The 19,695-nt window shown below is 37.7% G+C and overlaps 1 protein-coding gene across 4 annotated transcripts in view; it reads right to left on the reverse strand.

The window, feature by feature from the left end:
- Positions 1-594: 594 nt before the first annotated feature.
- HSPA4L (heat shock protein family A (Hsp70) member 4 like) overlaps positions 595-19,695 on the reverse strand; it is a 29,149-nt gene continuing 10,048 nt past the window's right edge. The window contains exons 6-20 of one of the 4 annotated variants that reach the window (XM_054823212.1): positions 18,663-18,796; positions 17,472-17,716; positions 17,309-17,385; positions 15,959-16,110; positions 15,341-15,447; positions 14,800-14,933; positions 13,390-13,592; positions 12,086-12,133; positions 10,846-10,947; positions 10,200-10,337; positions 9,192-9,317; positions 8,153-8,260; positions 6,918-7,037; positions 6,178-6,339; positions 595-5,730 (exon numbers count right to left, since the gene is read on the reverse strand). In XM_054823212.1, coding sequence (XP_054679187.1) covers positions 5,536-5,730; positions 6,178-6,339; positions 6,918-7,037; positions 8,153-8,260; positions 9,192-9,317; positions 10,200-10,337; positions 10,846-10,947; positions 12,086-12,133; positions 13,390-13,592; positions 14,800-14,933; positions 15,341-15,447; positions 15,959-16,110; positions 17,309-17,385; positions 17,472-17,716; positions 18,663-18,796 — 2,051 coding nt within the window. In that variant the 3' untranslated portion in view covers positions 595-5,535. Of the gene's footprint in view, positions 5,731-6,177; positions 6,340-6,917; positions 7,038-7,343; positions 7,490-8,152; positions 8,261-9,191; positions 9,318-10,199; positions 10,338-10,845; positions 10,948-12,085; positions 12,134-13,389; positions 13,593-14,799; positions 14,934-15,340; positions 15,448-15,958; positions 16,111-17,308; positions 17,386-17,471; positions 17,717-18,662; positions 18,797-19,695 lie in introns of those variants that run through there. The other 3 variants (XM_054823213.1, XM_054823214.1, XM_054823215.1) reach the window with 3 other exon arrangements.

A 19,695-nucleotide genomic window follows, 5' to 3' on the forward strand; every position in this document is an offset into this window, starting at 1 on the left:
TGTCATCACATACTGGTGGAGGATGGAGGGATTCTCATTGTACTGCTAAGACTCCTTGCAGTGAAAGAACTCCTGGAGTAAGCCCACAGACTACTGCTTTACTGCTGCACTTCAGGATCTTCTCTGAGAAGCAACAATGCCTAAAGCCATCAACTTCCCCAAGCAGTTCAAGACACAGGAAAACTACTTTGAAGTTGTTTGTATGTTGGCAATAAATCATTCGTAAGATGAATTACTTAAAATTTGGCAATTTGTGCTCATCCAAACACACAAATGTGATTGCCAATGTGAAAACAGCTGCAGTTCCCTGAAGGCAAAGCAGTACTGTGTTTGGGCTGCAGCAGGTGGAGCCAAGGGTCACAGTGCTCACAGGTAACTCATCTGATGGAGTTTCTCAGCAGAGTCTGCAGCAGCCAGGGTCAGAGCAGCGTGAGAGAAACCACGCCTGCCCAAGCAAGCAGGACAGGGTGAGCTTCCAAAAATGCCTGTTTCTTACCTGTGGGCTTTTGGACAAACATACATTGTGTCAACCCATGACATCAGACAAAGCTTCTTTTAAGAACATTGATGTAAAAATGAGGTCTTGGGTGGTCATTTATTGTTCAAGTAGCTGTTTATATATTTATTATAATTATACACAACCTTGACAATCTATATCGCCATTCAAAAATAAATTGAAGTATTGTAAATTTGCACATGATCTGTCACTAAGAAGAATCCCATTTACATACAAAGTAAACATTTTGCATACTTAAAACACTGCTTTCAATTCTAACACTCCCACCTCTTCCCTCCCCCCCATCCTATGGAGATATGTTTAGACTATGTAAACGAACTTTTCCAACTATGCAACATTCAGGGACTACCACCTTTGTTAATTAATTTAATTAAACCATTTCAGCACTTTGTAGAGGTGGCCGGTGGGTATAACTCTTAATTGCATTTTTGTTTAAAATCAATCACCTTACAGTGATTCCTGCTTTTCATTGCCTGATGTATTTCCTTCTGACCAGGAAGATGGAAAACAGGGTGTAACAACTGTATCAGGTAAGTCATGTGAGCGCATTCCTGGTTTAGTATTCTGCAGTGCCAAGTCATATTTAGCTGTTCTCACTGTTATTTACACATGTAAGAAGTGGCTGAAGTCTTCAAACTTCAAATGTGGAGAATTAAGAATTCACCTAAGACTCAGCTACCACACACTTGCTCTAGTGAGCTAAGAGTTTGTATTTATAATCCAGATGTTATCTTGGGAGGCAAAATGACAATTTAGAAGGCATTAACTACCTTTTGTTAAGCAACATGTTTTTCACTACCTCTTCTGACAGCTTCTCTCTTCTGGTGCCTGAAAGGGGAGAAAACCTAGCATAACAAAAAAGTGTAAGAGGCAACATAATATTCTTCCATCCAGTTAAAGAGAACTCACAGCTTAGTGGTACCTAATGTAAGCATCCTTAGAGCATGCAGACTCTGTGCTGACCCACAAGTGAAATTTGGGCATCCAGGCTTCAGAAGTCAGTGTATTGAAGTATTACAGGGTGGTAAACACAAAAATGAAAGCCCTTTTTTGAGGAATGAGGTCTACAGGAATTGAATTTAGCTTCTTTTCCTACAGCTGCTGGTTAGGTGCTCTGAACCAGCAAACGCAGCATATTTGAGAAACGGTTTCATGTTTTGAAAGCTAGTGTCAGTTAACTGAGAGGCATGGATAACCATAGCACTGAGAAGCGTAAAGAGTCCAAGAGTTGTTAAGGCTGTAAAGTTCTCACACTACTGTAAAAAATATACTTAGGAAGAGTCTCCTGCCAGCTCCTTGCCCGTTTCCTGAAATTACACTTAAATGTAATCCTTACAGGGAAAAACCCCACTTAAGTATGGAGTATTTGACAACAGAAGAATCTATAGCAGAGGGTGGAGTTCAGCACACTGAGATGTTTCAAAAAAATATTAAATAATTTCAAATACTGAAGCCACAATGGAATCTTATAACCCAAGAGATTGGATGCTTTAAATTAACAGCTTTCACTTTTAAATGGAAGAACCGAAAGCTTCATACTGCACACCACAGCAGTGGTACCCTCTGGCTGCACACATCACCTACAGAATGCTGTAGTTGCAGGCCCATATGCTTTACAAGTAGCACCACCTAACAGTGTTTCCCCTCCAGTGCTGCCATGCCCAACATGAGACCTCTTCCCCTCATTCTGCCACCTTCTCTTGTGAAACCGGTCAGGTGCTTCACCCTAATGGCCTGGAGAACTACAAGTTCTGCAAGCATGCCCCAAACGCAGCACTGAAACGGTGAGAGAAGGACACTGCCAGAAGCCAACAAGGGAGAAGATTCTTCATTCAACTTCAGACACACATGCAAATTCAGACCAAACAAGGCAGGCAGCCAGCTGTACTGGGTTATTTTATCATGTAGCACCCTTGTCTGTTTAAAGAGAGTATAAAAGTTTAACTTAAAGGGATTGTTAAAAATCTGTTTGTTACCTCTGAATGTTTGAAGTTCAAAGAAAATCCTGAAGTCTAAGCTACTGTAATAAAAGATGTGCAAAGGAAGCCATGAATCAGTTGTACAACAGCTAGCAGTAATTTTAGTAAAACAAATTAGTTTTAAAGCCATTTCTTAAGCAAGTTCATGAATTCTGAAGACAGCAGATAATCAGTCCTCTAAAAGAAAGATGTTATTGGTAAAATAAAAGTATTTTGTAACTAAATTTTTACATCGTTACAGACTTTGATTAACAAAACTTTTTTAAAAACCCCAAAACTCTACTGCCTTCACAAACATAGTGTTGCTTCCTGTTTTTTCTTTTTGTCCAATGGAGGGAACGTTTTCAAACATTAGAAATGTATCTTGCCCTCAACAGAAACTCTCAAATAAGTTATTAGCAACAAATACCTGCTATTAAAATATACAAGCTGCAGAGTAGTTGGCTCCCTAAGAAAACTTGTCATTTCATGTTGCAAAATACTCATTCTCATGCTGTCAGGGTAGCTATGGAGTGACTCACTTGTTGAGTCCAACACATAAAACCTCACCTTCAAGTTGTGCACAGCTTATACAAGTATTTGAGAACCTTAGACCTGTGTCCTGGCAAGATTTCCTCTTTGTAACAGAAAACAGATTACATATTAACAAGTCATATGTTCCCACATGAATGTGAAGCTTGCTGTGGAAAGAACACTTTTGCCCTTCCAAAGGGATTCTTAACATTTACATCAGCAATAAGTTACTACCAGCCACCTGTGGGTAGCATTCCTCTTACCAGGGATCTAGAGGCAGAGCAGATGCACAGCAAAACACGCCTATTCTAGTAAGAAAACCTTACTACAATTGTCTTAACCATATTGGCTTTTATTCCAGCCTTTATGCGTAAGAATTGCCTCAAACATTTGTAATGTAGTATTAAGCATCTGATGACCACAAGCAGAAGACTTTCTGTTCTTACACATGACCTTTTAGCTATTGGAGAGCTTACACTGGAGATTTCCACTGTTTGAGCTCTTCTGCCAAGTATCAGGAAGGCTGCTAGACAAATTAACATGTAGATGGGTTTTAGGAAGCCAATACTTAAGAATGCTACTCACTACACTGCTGCGGTAGAGCCATGAAGATATTCATGATGTTAAAGCCTAGAGGACCAAAACTAGCTCAGCCGTGTCCTGACTTAAACTGAGGACAACTGACATACCGTCACCCATCAGGGACGAAGGTGTGTGACTACAGCGGCACAATTAAAGACTGAGTTGCAGAGTAGCTGCAGCTCTCTTCAAGGTCACTCAGTTTTTGTTCGAGGGCTTTAAATATGTAAACTTAAGGTGCCAGACCATCCACAACTGATTGTGTACAGCAGAAACAGTAGAGCAGAGTATGTGCATGTCAGTCACAAAGATACTATTCTAGCACTTGTGCTAGTTTAGCAGGTTTATATACAGCTGTAAATGATGCTTCCTTTCCCTGGGAAGGTATTTGAGAGTACAGTTCATCTCTATCAACTCTAGCTTGGGTCATGGACTACTCTTTGTAGCATGAACAGCGGTGGAACATGAAGAGCATGGATGGAAATAAAATGGCTGCCAAAGCTGCAAACAAGAGCGCGACCTGTCCCTTGTTTACAACAGGAACAAGCTTGTACAGGAGAAGTGCTGCAGGAATGCCAGATTAAGACCTGAACACCTCAATGCAGTTCTGCAATGGCATTCAAGTCACCGAAGTGTTACACTGCAACTCATCTCAGTCTCTGACGCTGACTTGACTAAGAAACCACTTTTCATAGAGTAGCCCATTCCTATTCTGGTAATAGAGCTGTTTACAGTCAAAAGTGACTTCTCTAGCAAGTGCCACAGTACCTTGGTGACTGACAGAAGCGTTCAGAATATATGAATGTACAGTGGACCTTGACAGTGTCTAAGACGTGTCAAAGAAAATAGTGACTCGGCTGTGTAATACATTACAGACACTTTCATCAGATCAAGTCAATGACCAAAGACAGCTGGTAAGCTATGCAAGCTCATCAAGTACATACCATCTTTGGGGTATTATTATCCAGTTTGTAAGTTCTTCTGTACAAATACGTGCTGAGTACCAAGGCTTAAATAAGCTCTCAGTATTTCTTTCAAGTTTGCAACAAACAGCGTTTAAGCAACCTCAAAGTCAGGGTGCTAACATACAGCTCGCACAGCGCAATTTCTGTTGTTTCTCCTGCCCAGCACAAGATGTAAATTTCATTCAAAACAAAAGCAGAAATAGTAACATGTGCAACAAGACATTTTCAAGGGAAAGCTATGCAACAGTCCTTGGATATTCTACCCCTTTATACTATTATCGTAAGCACAGTACATTATGTACAGCAATGTGCACTGAGACCATTCATGTAATTTCAGCACATGGCAGAGCCATTATGCTAGCATTTTTGTAACTAGGACTGTTAGTGGTATGGGACTCTAAAAAACTTTTAAGCTTGTATTATTCAGTTTATATGAAAAAGACCATACAATTCTCATGGTACATCAGCAAGATGGACTAGTATGCCAACTAACCTCTACTTTAATATTTAAATTATAACAATACAATAACTAGAAAAGGTCAGTGCTTCAAGTGACAAGTTTTGCCACTTCAATTCCAATATTTTTCCAAAATAAAGATGCAATTAGATCTACACTTGAGCATCAGTAGTGCAATACAGTATCCTTTCCTGAATAAAGGAGCTGAGGTTTATCCACAATAAAAGCTTTAAATAAGGTAGATTGTTGCCATTTATATATCAATTCTGTATGTTTGATATAAAATATATTGGGAAAGCTTGAACTGACTTATACAATCTACATTTGGCTAAAGCTCCACATAAGCAGCATCAGTGGAAATGAACATCAGAGGTGTACTTAATATAAAACACTTTCAAAACTACTCAGCAACAAATGACAGAAGGGTGGCTAAGAATAACTGAACATCTGAGGTGTGTACCAGACAAAAAGAATGGACCCTGTGGTTACTTGCACTATTTTAATTAAGTAAAAGAAATGCAAGATTTAGTCCACTTCCATTTCTCCAGGTGGTTTGGTCTGCTGAGAATTGTCCTTCGCTGGTTCAGGTTTTGTTTCAGTACCGCTCTGTCCGTTCACTGGTCCATTGTGTTCACCATTAGCTTTTGACTGCCCATCACTGGGAGGTTCTATCTTCGGTTTGGGCTTGTATATAATGGGATTACAGAAGCTATCCAATTCCTAGTTGTAACAGAAGCGAGAGAGCAAGTTCATTTGGTGGCACAGTAATTGCATTCAACGAGAATGTCTCAAATTTGTTTCTGGTTCATAATGACCTGGAATTTAATTTCCAAGGACTAGACTTTTCAATTCTATCAGGTCTAGAAACAAAGTAAAACCCTTCCCTGGCTAAAGAGCTTCTCATCTGTTAAAAGCCTATATGGCAATCCATTTTCTAGCAAGCCTGGTGCTGTAACTCAGGCTATTTTCAAAAGGCTGATGCAGAGATACTGCTGTAAATCGAGAGCCAGAATTTAAGATACAACTGATGATCCCTCTGTATGGATCTTTTCATAGCTTTAAAATGGCTGCAGGATTAATCTTCTAGCTCACCACAGAGGCCAAAATCTTGTTAAAGAAAAACTTAATTAGAATGCAACATGTACAATGATTTTTTTTTTTTTTTACCTTAGATTTTGTCAGTATTTCTGCCACTTTCACAACTGGATCCTGAGTTAGACTTAGTTTGTTCTGGGCATTCATTTTGCTGTTCAACCAATTCATAGCCTCACTAATGTATTTTTCAACTTTTTCCATCTCAGCAGGATCCAGGTGATCATATTTTTCATCCTAAGGAGAGAGATATTTATATCATCTATTAATATAGGCTTCCCACCCAATTAAGAATTTCATGGACAGGTACTAAAATAGGATAACATTGCTACAACCTGATGGAAATAGTTTTTAACAAGCATTTAGTATGAAGAATGACTGTAGAACAAGACAGACAGGACATTATTTTTTAGACATTGGAAATTTTGATCTGACATGCACCTTGCTGAAGCGCAGGTTAGTAATGAAGTTGCAAGGAAAAAAGCACCTGAGATTTACTGTAGTTTGATTAACTAACCCCAATAGTCAGTCTCATAAGTTATAGAAACAATGGTTACAGCTTTAAGTTGAGGTATTAATTTCAAATGGTACAAGTCACCATAAAAAACGTGACTACGCTTAATTTGCGTTCTCATGAAGAAGCCATTTTTGCTAGCAGTCCAGAATGGTTTTAAAAGTTCTCAGTAGCAGAAGCACAATAGCCATTTTAAAGCAGCTTAACAGGTAATCCCACAGGATTTCTTTTTCAACACAACAACTCTTCAGCCAAACTTGGACACCCATAGTAGTTCATTGCCTAAATAATTTGCTTCTACCTTATTTTTGTATGCTTCTACTGCTTTCATAAGGAGCTGAATCTTCTTTCCCAGTTCATTTAACACTTTTGGTCTTTCTTCATGTTCCATGTATCTTTCCTGAATAGGCTGTCCAAATTTCTAGAAACAAGCACAAAGATCTTGACAAAATACAAGTTTACTTTAGTCTGATCTAAGAATAGCATAGGGAGGAAGGCTGCCATTAACTCCTTTTCTCACCCATTCAAGAGCTTCATCTTTGCATTTTGCTTTAGTGCAACAACAACAAAATAAAAGCCCAGATGTTTCAACACAGGAGTACTGCCTGTCCTTATTAGGCTTAGCATTTCGCAGTTATTTAGAGCAAAAAAGAGCATTTGGAACAATGCATTTGGAAGAGAAACCAGACAGGATTTACATGGATGGTTTAATTTTTAAGTCGTTCACCTGAAAACTTCTAGTTTTATCCACTGTCTGTATTTCTCTTGAATACTGGGATCCAGGCAAGAAGGCAGTTGCCAGGATCTACACTGCTGTTTCCATCAGTTATCCTTCTGTTTCCACCAGTTATCCTTCCCTCAAAGGACATCTGACTTGAGAGAAAACAGTTGGAGCCTAAGAGCTAAAGACATGCTACTCCGTAGTAAGTTTAAATTAGTCATTCATCAGAATTCACATTTTGCCATAAGATTATTAAAATCTGAATTATTTAAGGTTTTTTGTCATTACTAATGAAGAGATACCATGGAAGCTACTGATAAAGCACTCTGCAGCCTTTATCTTTAGATATTAGACCAAAAATTCAGTTTTATGATACAATTATAGAAGACGCTGAAAACAGGAAAACCAGAGCATCTCTTCTGGAGTGTAATTCTGAATACCTGGGAGAGCAAATTACTCAGAAGCCGCTTTCAGATTGTAACAAGACTGGCAGAAAATTTCCATAGCAATTAATTGTATTGTCACTAGTGACAGCCTGCGTCATTTTGACTGTTTTCAAATTAGGAGCACAACTGACATTAAAACAAACTGTATTTCTAGTTCTCAATATTATGTTCATTTCACATCTAAACCTCACCCAGATACAACCTGAATATCCGTACTTAAGAGTTAACAGATTTACTGAACTCACACATGGGTATGCACACACACATCCCTCATTAAGAGAGCTTTGCTTACTTAGTCGTATTTATTTGTATAAATTCCCCCACTGCCAAACACACACTTTTTTTCTAGAAGGTAACTTAAAGCCTTACTCTTAATTCCTGAAGCTTATCCATGTATACTTGTTTTGGCTGGTCCTCTCCATCTTCATAAAGCCAGTTTTCTGTGTCCTCCAACATCAAGGTCAGCTTGTTTGAATCCTACAAAGCAAGTTAGGGATACTCTAGTTCAGAAGGGAACGCGACAAATGAGACTTCTCCCCCCACAGCACACAAAGAAACCTCCCTACTCAAAAACGACTTTTTCATCAGTTTTGAATATTCAAAGTGATAGTGAAGGAAAATGGTAATTAACAGACTTCAAAGGCAAGATTTTACAGAATGGTAAGACAGGCAGGAGAGCCCTACTCATCTGATTTTTGCAGGTGAAGTTTATGGGAGTTACATAGCTTCAGGATTGCTTTTATAAGAAAGCACACGCATCTCTTAACATTCTCACATATTATCTCTACATAGGAAGTTCTGCTTCTCAGGTTCTGATAGCAGGACAGAAGAATACAGCTGAAGTTAAAATTGTTTTAATTGGACTCTACCAGCTATAAACAAAGATTTTATCTTTAATTATTTAGAAATAAAAACATTCTCTATCCCTCTAACTTATGTAAGAGATGGTTTCGAAATTGGTATGGGAAAGAGCCTCACACCCTTGAGTTTATACTGGAAGAACATCTGTACTGCGTTGCTGGGTTGATGACCAGGTAATCAATCCAGAGAGCAAACCTTAAAACTGCTGCTGGACGTTTGTTGCCTCAACAACTGGTTGCTTGTGTACCAGCCACTTTTATTTAGATGGCTGTTAAGAGAAATGGTTGGAAGACAAGTGTTCTTTCAATACTGCTTTTACAACAGCCCAGTGTACAGCTTTCTTCATCACCTTTTCCTTGGACTTTTAAGTGGGGAAAGAATCATGTTTCTAAGTCAGTAAGTATAGTTTGAACTTCACTTCTGTGAAGTTAATCCATTCCACATTCCGAAATAAGTCCCAGAGACCCCTGCAGTCTCCACATAACCCACACTCAAAACGCAAAAATCCAGAGTTTTGTCTGACATTTGAAACACAGGTGAGTCTTACTTCTTCAGTGATGAATTTCTCAAAGACTCCACACAGTTTGTCTCTGAAGTCATACACGTATTCTTCAACAGCATTCTTAGCATCATTTCTTTCTTTCTCAAGCTTGTCTTGCATCATCATCTTCCCCTAGGATGGAGAAAAGCTTATTTAAAACTAAAAGCATTTCAAGTATCAAGCTTAATGATTACTCTCTTGAAACTGTACCACAGAACTTTGCAGAAGCCTGCTAATTCACAATTACTGATTAAAGTTTTCACTCTGTGTAAGCCGTCTTCACTGCAGGCAGAACTGGAACAGGGCAAAAGTGAGTTCGTATTTGGAAGCTGGCAAATGCTTCAACATAAATGGATCAGATATCAATTATTATCTGACCACCGCAGACAGGACTCAAAGTAAAGACAAGTCTTGACTCTGGTTTGGAAGTCACTAGGAATAATTCTGCCCTATAAAAATTATTTCCTATTTTATTCTTCAGACTGACCATCTTTCTGAGAAGAGCTTATGCTGATGGGATCTTCACAAACATTATACCTACAAAGTTCAGAAAGGATCCTCTGAAAGGCAGGTTTTCTGCATGTTGTAATACTTCCCTGCTGATGGAGGACTTCAAGGGCAACAATGTGATCTAAATAAGGACACAGCTTCTGTAAAGCACAAAAGCCCCATGCAAATGCTACTCCTGACCAGTATCGGGTCAGTCAATAACCAATAGCAGCCCTGCAACACGCTGTGCAGCCTTTCCTGGTCATCTTACACGTTTCCTGCCTAAGAACAGAATTGATACTTTGGGTAATGACAGGCTAATGGATCAAAACTCAAACATCTGGGTAGTTCAGTGATTCTGATTAATTTCTCAAAAAAACCCCCACCTAAAACAAACCCCCTTATAATTAAGGACAAACCCCCAAGGAATTCTAAATTAGGTAATAAGTTTATGGTTGCAAATACTTTCTGGATAATTGTTTACAGTGACATTAACTTGAGTGGTCATCTGTTTATGCAGCTTACCTCATTTTCTATATAGCAATTTATAAGATCTTGTCCCAGTTGTCTATAGAGGCTTGCCTGTATAGGTAGGTCAATACTCTTAACTTTTGCTTTAGCCTTTGGCTGTGCTGGATGATCTTGCTTGTCTCCACAAGCAGCCTATAAAAAGATTATTAAAGAAAAGACTGTGAAGAAACTTTCACGAATAGAAATATGACTACATTTATGCTCAAAAAGAGAGACAAATGAAACTAGTATGAGAGCTACAAATTAATAACACGTAAATGAAGCACTTAATTATTCCTCTGCTATTCAGAATCACCACGACCTTAGTTCTAAACCAAACCGGTAAAATTTAATTTCTTTAAACGTAATGCGAAGAGCTGTTGAGAAAACCTATTCAAAAGCTAAAGGCACCACATATTCTTCATAACTTTTCCTAAGTTTCCCTAGATTCCATCTTGACTATAAAAATACGTTAATGGAAACTTACTTCAAAGTCTTAATCATATACTATGTTGAAATTCAAGTGCTGAGGCAGGATTCCTAACTTAATCCTTTCAACATAGCTGTACTCCTCTTAGTAAGATTAATGACTTTGAGAGCACTGGGCAAAAAAGCCTATGGGAAGCAACATTACATTTCCTTATCAATACTGAATACAAACTTTTGTTTCGGTTCCTGCATTTTCAGATTCCTCATCTGCTTGGTTCTGTTGTTCAGCTTGACTTTTCTGAGCACCTTCATCTTGATCAACCTGCATTTTATCCTAGAAAGAGAGTTACATAACTGAACGCAAAGGTTTGCTGTACAATGCAAGACTGCTGTCAATTACAATAGATCACAGATACTATAAGGACATAAGAATCAATCTTAAGAATTTTTGATTTGCCATGTTTAAATAGGTATTTTGATATAGTACTTGTATTCATCTTTCTCAAATTAAATGGAAATTGTATTCTGCCTGTCCCCCTTGAAATAATTATGATGTTGCCATCTGTCCCCTGTTAAAGAATTACACTAAGCCCTGTGAATACTCCATTTAACTTAGAAATAAATACATACAAAATGTATGCAAAGAACATTCTAGAAACACGCCACCACCACAGGCAATAACAATAGGTTCTCTATGGAACAGCCAGAACTTCAGCCTCATACTGTTTTTCACCTAAACTTTAAAGTTGGTGATCCAAAGCAGCAGTAATTTCGTCATGGTAATTGTTACCTGCATCTGTCTCATAGGACCATAAAAATTAGTTTCTGTAGTAGCCTCTTGGAGCACATGACCTGCTGACTTCCCTCCCTGCCACCCAAAATTAAGAAAGTTTCACTTAAATTTATCTGTAGCTCACCTATGCCTTATTCTAAATTTATGGATCTTAAAGACATCACTAATTACTTAAGGAATACAATTCCCTGTCGTCATTGCAAAAAAGCTTTTAATAACATAGTCATGGATAAGTCTAAAGATTTCAGCATGACTCCAATACTTGGACATCCAGAGCATCAATAAATAACAAGCTGTAGCAGAAGTCTGAAAGGTTTAAGATTATTTCCATTACAGGGAATGAAGATTCCTGGATTCACAAACTACATATGTATGTAAAATAATTTACTGTTAGTTCTGTGAAATACAAGAAAAAGATATTTAAGGATTTCAAACTCCAGCACAGGTGCTTATGTTGCAGTTCAGCTATGCTAATTGATTCAGCAAGTTTTTAATGATAAAACTTAAAACCAAGAAGACTACTTTTACGAAATTTAAGTTTTGTCACTTCAGAGTAGGAAAAAAATTTCCTCATTTACTGTTCTTACTGTTCACACAGAAAAGGCAACAACTGGAAGGAACTGTTTTGCCTACATAGAAAAGCTAGAGGGGGAGAACAATACATATATACACCACAAACCTCCTCCTCAGAGTCGAGGGTATCATCCTCAGTAATGAAAGGTAACGGCTGACAAGCACCAGTGTAAAACAGAAGGTGTGTTAGATGAACAGAAGTACTACAAATTGAAAGCCTGAGGATGGAAGTGGTTACTCTTGTACCGAACAGAACATACTCATCTTAGTAACCTCCACATGCAGTTAAGTACACCTGTTACACTCCATGCCAGCTATGTCACTTTCAACCATTTTACATCAATTATGTAATACTAATTATGCAACCACTTGCTCTAATTCCTGTGGTATATTCAACTAAAGTGGAAAAAGCTGCTAAGGACAAATTTTAAAAGGTAATGACAGCAAATGCATTCACCCCTTCCTCTAAAGAAAGCTGCTGAGTGTTTGCTTTCTGTCCAACCTTCCTCCCTAAGGAAACCCTCCCTCTGTGCACCCGACAGCCTGCAAGACCCCTCACTCTGCTGAGCACTTCACTGTCTTTCTGAGATTGCAACTTGCCCACCACTTTATCCTCTTTTTCTCTACACTGTCATCTCTCTCCCCTGTGAGCCGCGACATAACCAAAATACCAAGCTATAGAAGGGCACAAGCAAAAAAGAAAGGCTGCATGCCCTTCCCAGCAGCAAAGCGCTCCCAGGCACCTGGTCCTCAACTCTACAGTGTCAAATGCATCAAGTGCACCTCACTACTCTCAGTGGTCTACTTTCAGTATGCAGTGCGCTATCCAGAAAGTTGATCCTTCTTGCACTAGAATGAGAACACATCATTTTGTTAATTTCTCAGTATTAATGACAAGCTGTTGCACATTTATTTCCAGTAATTTTCCCCTGAGGGCTTACAAGCCGGTTTGTGAGAACTGCCAACACTGAAGCACGTAAAGAAGTGCCCTTAGTGAAGGAATGTTTATGAAGAACGAGTTTGCCATATATAAAGAAATACCATATATTTTTTACTCACTGAAAATGTAGTACTTGAGGAAAAACAAACCTTTACAATTCATTTGTCAACAGATCTCACTAAATACGTTGCCATTTAATAGCAACACTAGATAACACTAAAACTAGTAGAGAGATAGTAAAGACCAATGAAAAAATTAAACCTGTCTTTAGAATCTGGGTTTACATTCTTTTTTGCTTAGTGCTACATGTCACCATGATAAACATGGAGATAGATGTTACATAACTGAAGAAATAATTTAAGGGTGGAGAAGTTAGTAATTGTCAAAAGCTATACACAATGACTTAGTCTCTAATTATTGGTTCTCTTGTCAAAATTTCAAGGAGTGTAGACATTTACAAGTTTACATACCAGCTCATCATCTCTGCCTTGGTTTTTACTTGATGATTCAGTGTCCATAGGCGTGTCATTGTGATCTCCCTCTGTGTTCTGCTTCTCTATTATAGAAGCATTAGCGACGCTGAAAAGGCCATGAATATTGACACGCACTTTAACCTTCACTTTGGAATTGTCACCATCATGTTGAGGACCAACATTCTGAATAGTGAAACGCCCTTGGAAAAAAAAGATGGTTTTAATTGTTATTCCAAAAAAATAGCGGACGAGGGAGAAAAAGAAATAAAATACTTTCCTTGAAGGGTGTTAATTTAAACAGCAACTTAATGTAACTTAAACTATTTAGAAACTTTCTACTTAGATGTCAATTCTACAATGTAAGACACAGCTGGATAACTAAAACCTGGTTCCCCGATTATTATCAGTTAACTGATAATTAATAAGATGTTTTTGCTTTCTCTGGATTTCATTAAAAAGTCAAGGTAACACTTTATTAGGTGTTCTACTTCTGTTGCCTTCTCTAACCATCACACTAGAGAAATTGATTCATCTCAAATGGTTTCTTTCATCCACGTAACTCAAACTTTGCAATGAAAAATAAAATGTTAACAGAGATAAAAGATTCTATTTGAGTTTGGTAACCTGAGTACACTACGCATTTTGGAGAATGAACAGCGCTAATCAAGGCTTCTGGAAGCAGTGAGGTCGATCCCTTATTTTGCATCTTGCTGGAAATTTCAGTTTGAATGATGCAGACTGTGCCAATGTAAAGGGAGGACATTCTTTCCTAAAGATGACAGGCTTCTTGCACAGACAGCACCAAGTTTATATCCAATTCATAAATCAGTAAATAAAATTGTGAATTAAAGACCCTGAAGAGTCTACTAACTGCAAGTAAGGTAGTATTAGCTACCAGGAAACTTATTCATACCACCTAATACTTCAGACTCTACTACAGATGCTTAAGTCCTGGAAATGCATACCTTGTATGTTCTCAGATGAACAGAAAGAGATGTGACAGATACCTGTCTGGACAGATACATGTCTAGTGCTAACAGCTCCTTTGATCTAATTTCTTTGAAAAATCCAGGCTGGTGGGCACATAAGATCCTTATCCATTTTAGAGGTTGAAAGCAGCAGACAATAGAGCACTAAACTCTTTGTACCTACTGTTTTAAAGCATTCAGAAACAGCAAAGACAAATAGAACGAAGAAAGAAATTTTTTTTAGGAACTGCCAAAAGAAGATGTTGATATTGTTTAATCACTGAATCTACAAAAAAGACAACTGTGCTGAGCCTTTCTAAAGGACCTAGGCTTTTCTGTAACCTAGGAAATACAGAAGCAATGTGTCTTTGAAAAAAGGAGAACTACTTTTCCCGTTATCAACAGGAGCTGGGTACGGGGTTTTTATTGATGTCCTTACCTATTCTGGAATCAGGATAAGGCACTTCATGCGGATGGGTGTAGTAAGCTTCCAGGTCAAAAGGCTCTTTCTTGTGAAAAGTAATTACTTTTGAGAATGGAGCAGCATGGTTCTTACTGAAGACTTCACACTCCCTAAAGCAGCAGAATATTAAGTAAGGTTAAACCACTGAGCATAACACAATGGATAATCAAAATCAAGGTATGTTAATCATCATCAGCTGTGCTAACCAAGCAGCTGAATAATTGAGTTGAAATCCATTTATGACAAGAGTTGCAGGTTGAAGCCCTGTAAGTCTCAAAGCTGGGACTATTCTATGTCACTTTGCAAAAATTAGGCAACTTCACACCAACATTTTTTAATTTAATGTACTTCATTATTAAGCAGCAATGAAAAACCAAGAGGTATAATGCAAAACAAGAAAATTAAAACTGTTCCAAGTGGATGACAGCTTCAAAGTCTGAGGCCTGGTCCTTCCCATAGCTCAATGTTTTTCTTTATATACAAACAGACGCTTTTTAGTGGGCACCATACAACTTACCCTGTTCCTTCTTCGTAAGACGATTTCCATCTTAAGGTTACAGAATAAGGAACAACATCTGTGATGGAGAATTCACGCACTTTAAAAGCTGGGGAAAGAATTGCACACTAGAAAACAAAGACCAAAAATTTATTATATCCATGTAGTCAAATAAATAGCAAGTACAGTAATTAATACCTAAGTGCAAATAGGCTACAATTCATATAGGTCACACAGAGGTCCTGCTTATCACAGGATTTAACAGAAACTTTCTGTGCTTAGTAGAAAGTTAATTGAACTGAAAGACTTCACTAAATTATAGTAACAGATGCTACTTCCCCAGTGATTATCAGTGAAGTTACCCAGCAAAGCTTCCGAATGACTGCACAGAAGTGGAACGCTGCAATTTACATCATTAAATTTAACAGGTCTCTAACAAGACCATCCTTCTAACATGACACAGCAGCAAATTACCACATGTAATACAATCATTTCTGACGTGGTCACTGTGACAGGGAAAGAATAAGTCAGACTCTACACCTTGTTTCAGCTACAGTACCTTTCACTTTTGGTTAGTTGTATTTCATTAGCATGTGATGTTAAAGAAGCAATACTGAAGTTTAATTTCAATAACTATACCTGCAAGGCACAGCCTCTTGCGACAGCTTCATCAGCATTTAGCGTGGTGCTTATCTCTTTACAGAAAAAGTTAGAAATCTGTTCCTTCACTGCTGGAATTCTAGTAGCCCCACCTACTATTTCTATACTGTAGATATCTTCACGCTGCAGTTCTAGAAAAGAGAGTGCATGGCCTTAAGTTAGCATCAAGATATCAAAAAGCTGTCTTCGGACAACCAAAAAAAGATAAGACTTCTTTTGTTATCTAGACACTGTGACAAGCTTTGAATATAGTCAACGGCCACGATGTTTAAAACCAGATTTGTCATGATGTGTCCTATTCAAACTCTTTGTCCCTCCTGCAAGCCACAAAGTTTTCCAGTTGCATAATCCTAGAAAATGCAGAAGCCAAGCATCATTGAGGACAGCTGTTCTTTAAAATGCTCTGTCCATGTGCATCCCCTTTCTGATGTGCACAAACTCATGTGTGGGTAATTGGGTTTTCTCTGGCAGCCCTGCACTACTGGATAATACCTCACCTCTCCCAAACAAGAACAAAATGAACCCCAAGTATACCTCATTTTATCTTTGGTTTGAGTTGCCAATAAAGAAAAGCAAAACCCTTAACTAAAAATATGTAATAAATATTAGGCTGTGCTTGCAGGGTAACTTTTGAATTCTGAATTCTAGATATGCGTATAAAGTGATCTCAAACAACTGTCAGTCCTTGAACAATTCCGCTCAGCAGTTATTCAGGTTCTTACTTCCTATATTAGTTATCTAGCCAAGTCACAAGATAAGCAGAATTCTTTCCTTTCTTTCAGTTGAAGATGTTGGAATTATGGATAAAAGCTTTCCTGTGAAAGTCTAATTCTCTCCTTCATACTACATTAAGCAAAAAAAAAAATTAAAAAAATTGTTATTTGCACATGCTTTAGATAATTTATTTCAAGAATATACTGCCAAATTCTCAGGTCAGTGAGGACAAGTATGTATCACACATGGAACAGGCTGGCCAGACAGTTGCAGTAAAGAGTAATAGTTTTTCCCCATCATTGTTTTGGTTTGGTTGTTTTCTGTTTTTAAATAAAACAATCTTTCAGAGCACCAACCTTTTCCATTGCATAGGGTGAATGAGGGTCAATAAACCAAGGTTGCAGAGTGATATGTGCACTAAATGAGGCAGGAATGGGATCATGCATACATGACAAGCATATGAATGGAACTTACATTTAACTTTTCAGTACTTAGCTTTGCAATTCTAATAAATACAAAAATATATTAAAAAGATAATCATTAGAGGTCTAGGAGAACTGGATTACTAGTTACTTTCTTGAACTAAAAGTAGTACCTAAGTTAACTCCTACTTACTAGCTTGATCCATGGCTGCTCTTAGAGGAGGTTCCACTCTGGACAGAAGGGCAGCGCACAGTTGCTCAAACTGAGCTCTACAGGAAGAAGGAAAGCGGTTCACATTACAAGACAGCTTAAAGGCCACACTTCAAAGTACTCCAGTGAAAATAATGCACAGTACCTGTTCATCTTACTGGAGACATCCAGGTCATTCATGAAGCACTCAATATTGAGCGGAAGGTCAGAAGCATTTGCACTCATAAGCTTCTTTAGTTTTTCACATTCCTGATACAATCGTAGCAGCGCTCGGGGATTGTCTTTTACATTCAGTTTGTATTTTGTCCTAAATTCTTCAGAGAAGTAGTCTACCAAAGCCTCATCAAAATTCCTACCACCTACGAAAGGGTCAAAGGTAGTAGCCAAGACCTGTGCAGAAGTGAAAGAACAAAGATTAAAAGTTATTACACCATGTTGTTTAGATATAGGGATAACTTTCATACAGACACTAGTTTTATAAGTTAGCACCTTTAAAAACAGGTTTGATATGGGGAAAATTCTTTGTGGTTTTCTCACCATCTTCTATGCAGTTGCCAGATAGAACAACTTAAAAGGATCACTCCTCAATTATTTAGTTTCTGCCCTAGCCAAATAAAATACTATCACATCTACCATGCTATTTTCTACCACGCTGCTGCACCTACGCAGTTTACTAGCTCACTAAAGAAAAGGCAAACTAGGAGAGCTATTTTGTCATGCTATTACTGGTTCTGTGTCATTTACTCAAAACAGAAAAACTCACTATTATCTTCCCTATAACTTCAGATGACTACATTTTGCTACCAAAGACAAGTTTACAAAAACATTCAGCCATCAGTAGCTCACAGGCAAAAATCTCCAAGCCAGGAAGTAAAGACTGTTCAGTTTCATTTCACATCCTATTGAATTTAGATTTTGAACCTTCATGGATGGCAGAAAAAAATAAAAATCATCATAGAGTAATTCAGGGAGTTCATCCACTTCCCGTAGATAAATCAGTTGCCCAACTACAATGCTTATGAGACTACTAGAATATGCAGATATTTCAGCGATACAACATGGCACAAAACCCATGCAGTATACTTAATTGTCAAGCACTCTTCAGAACACACTTTGGGATACTTCATTTCTGCATTTTACAAAAATTGATTTGCTCAAATAGCCAAAAAAGTAACAAAGTTTTTGTATTCAGCATTTAAAAAAATACTTGCTATAGACATTTATTTGGGGTTTGTTTTTTTTTTAAAAATAATCTTTCCACAGAACAGTTTTGTGAGTTTTGTTCAATTAAATACTTCAGGAATATTGGCTTTTATTGTATGACTTAAAAGATTACCTTCAGTTTTCCCTTGTTAAAAGCACAGATTGAAACCTGATATGCAGAATGTCCCATATCCACAAAGACCACATTTCTTGGCTTCTCTTCCAAGGCCGGCAGATCTTGCTTGTATATTCCATAGGCGAGCGCAACTGAAAAACACCAACCCACAGAAGTTAAGGGAAAACGGTGTACTTCTAACTGTAAAGCATGCATGAAAAGCACTACCAGAAGACAGACACTACTTAGGTTTACTCTTTCTAAACACCTCCATTTCTCTGCTCAAATAGAACATAAGGGTCAAAATGGTCACAAGTTTTAGACCACTGAGTTACTACATTCCTTATTTTCATTTACTAGTTTTACTAGTAATTTACCTCATGTTCATTCATATAATTGACATTTAAGTATTCTGTATAACCTAACATCTCTTTTGAAGAAGAACTGCATGCTGTGCACCTTCAAGGCACTAACTTAAAGTCAGTAGTGTATGTGCCATCATAAATTGAAATTTTTAGATATAGGATTTATCAGATGGGTTATTTTTGCTTCTGTTTAAGAATTACTGTTCATATATAAAGCAGCTTAAAAAGTTAACATGTTGAAAACACATTTTTCACTTCAAGGAAACAGATGTCAAGTCAAGGTTTAACACTACTAAAGCATCACCTTGTATTTCAGTTCTGCCTGTAGCCAAATTAACATTGTCATTTGTGAAATGGCACAGATTAAGTCTCATGCCTACACCTCTCCTTTGAAATGCTTTACTTTCAGAATTTTTTAGCTCAGCTTTGCAAAATTCAAGCATGCTCAAGAGATAAAAATATGTTTTAGCAGCCTAGTTTATAAGAATCTAAGATTTCAATGTCAGCACTCATTTGGAAAGTTGGTTCAGACTTTGTAAAAGCAAAGAGAATTTAAATCAAGAAAAAAAATTACTGGTTTAAACAACTCGAACTTTAGTTCCCACGAAGTGTAACATATTTCTGTACTCTACCCTAGAATTCACCAAAACCAGAGGAGGGCAGTAAACAAATCACTTTTTATTCAC

This window comes from Grus americana, chromosome 4, assembly GCF_028858705.1.
Source record: "Grus americana isolate bGruAme1 chromosome 4, bGruAme1.mat, whole genome shotgun sequence".
NCBI lineage: Eukaryota > Metazoa > Chordata > Aves > Gruiformes > Gruidae > Grus > Grus americana.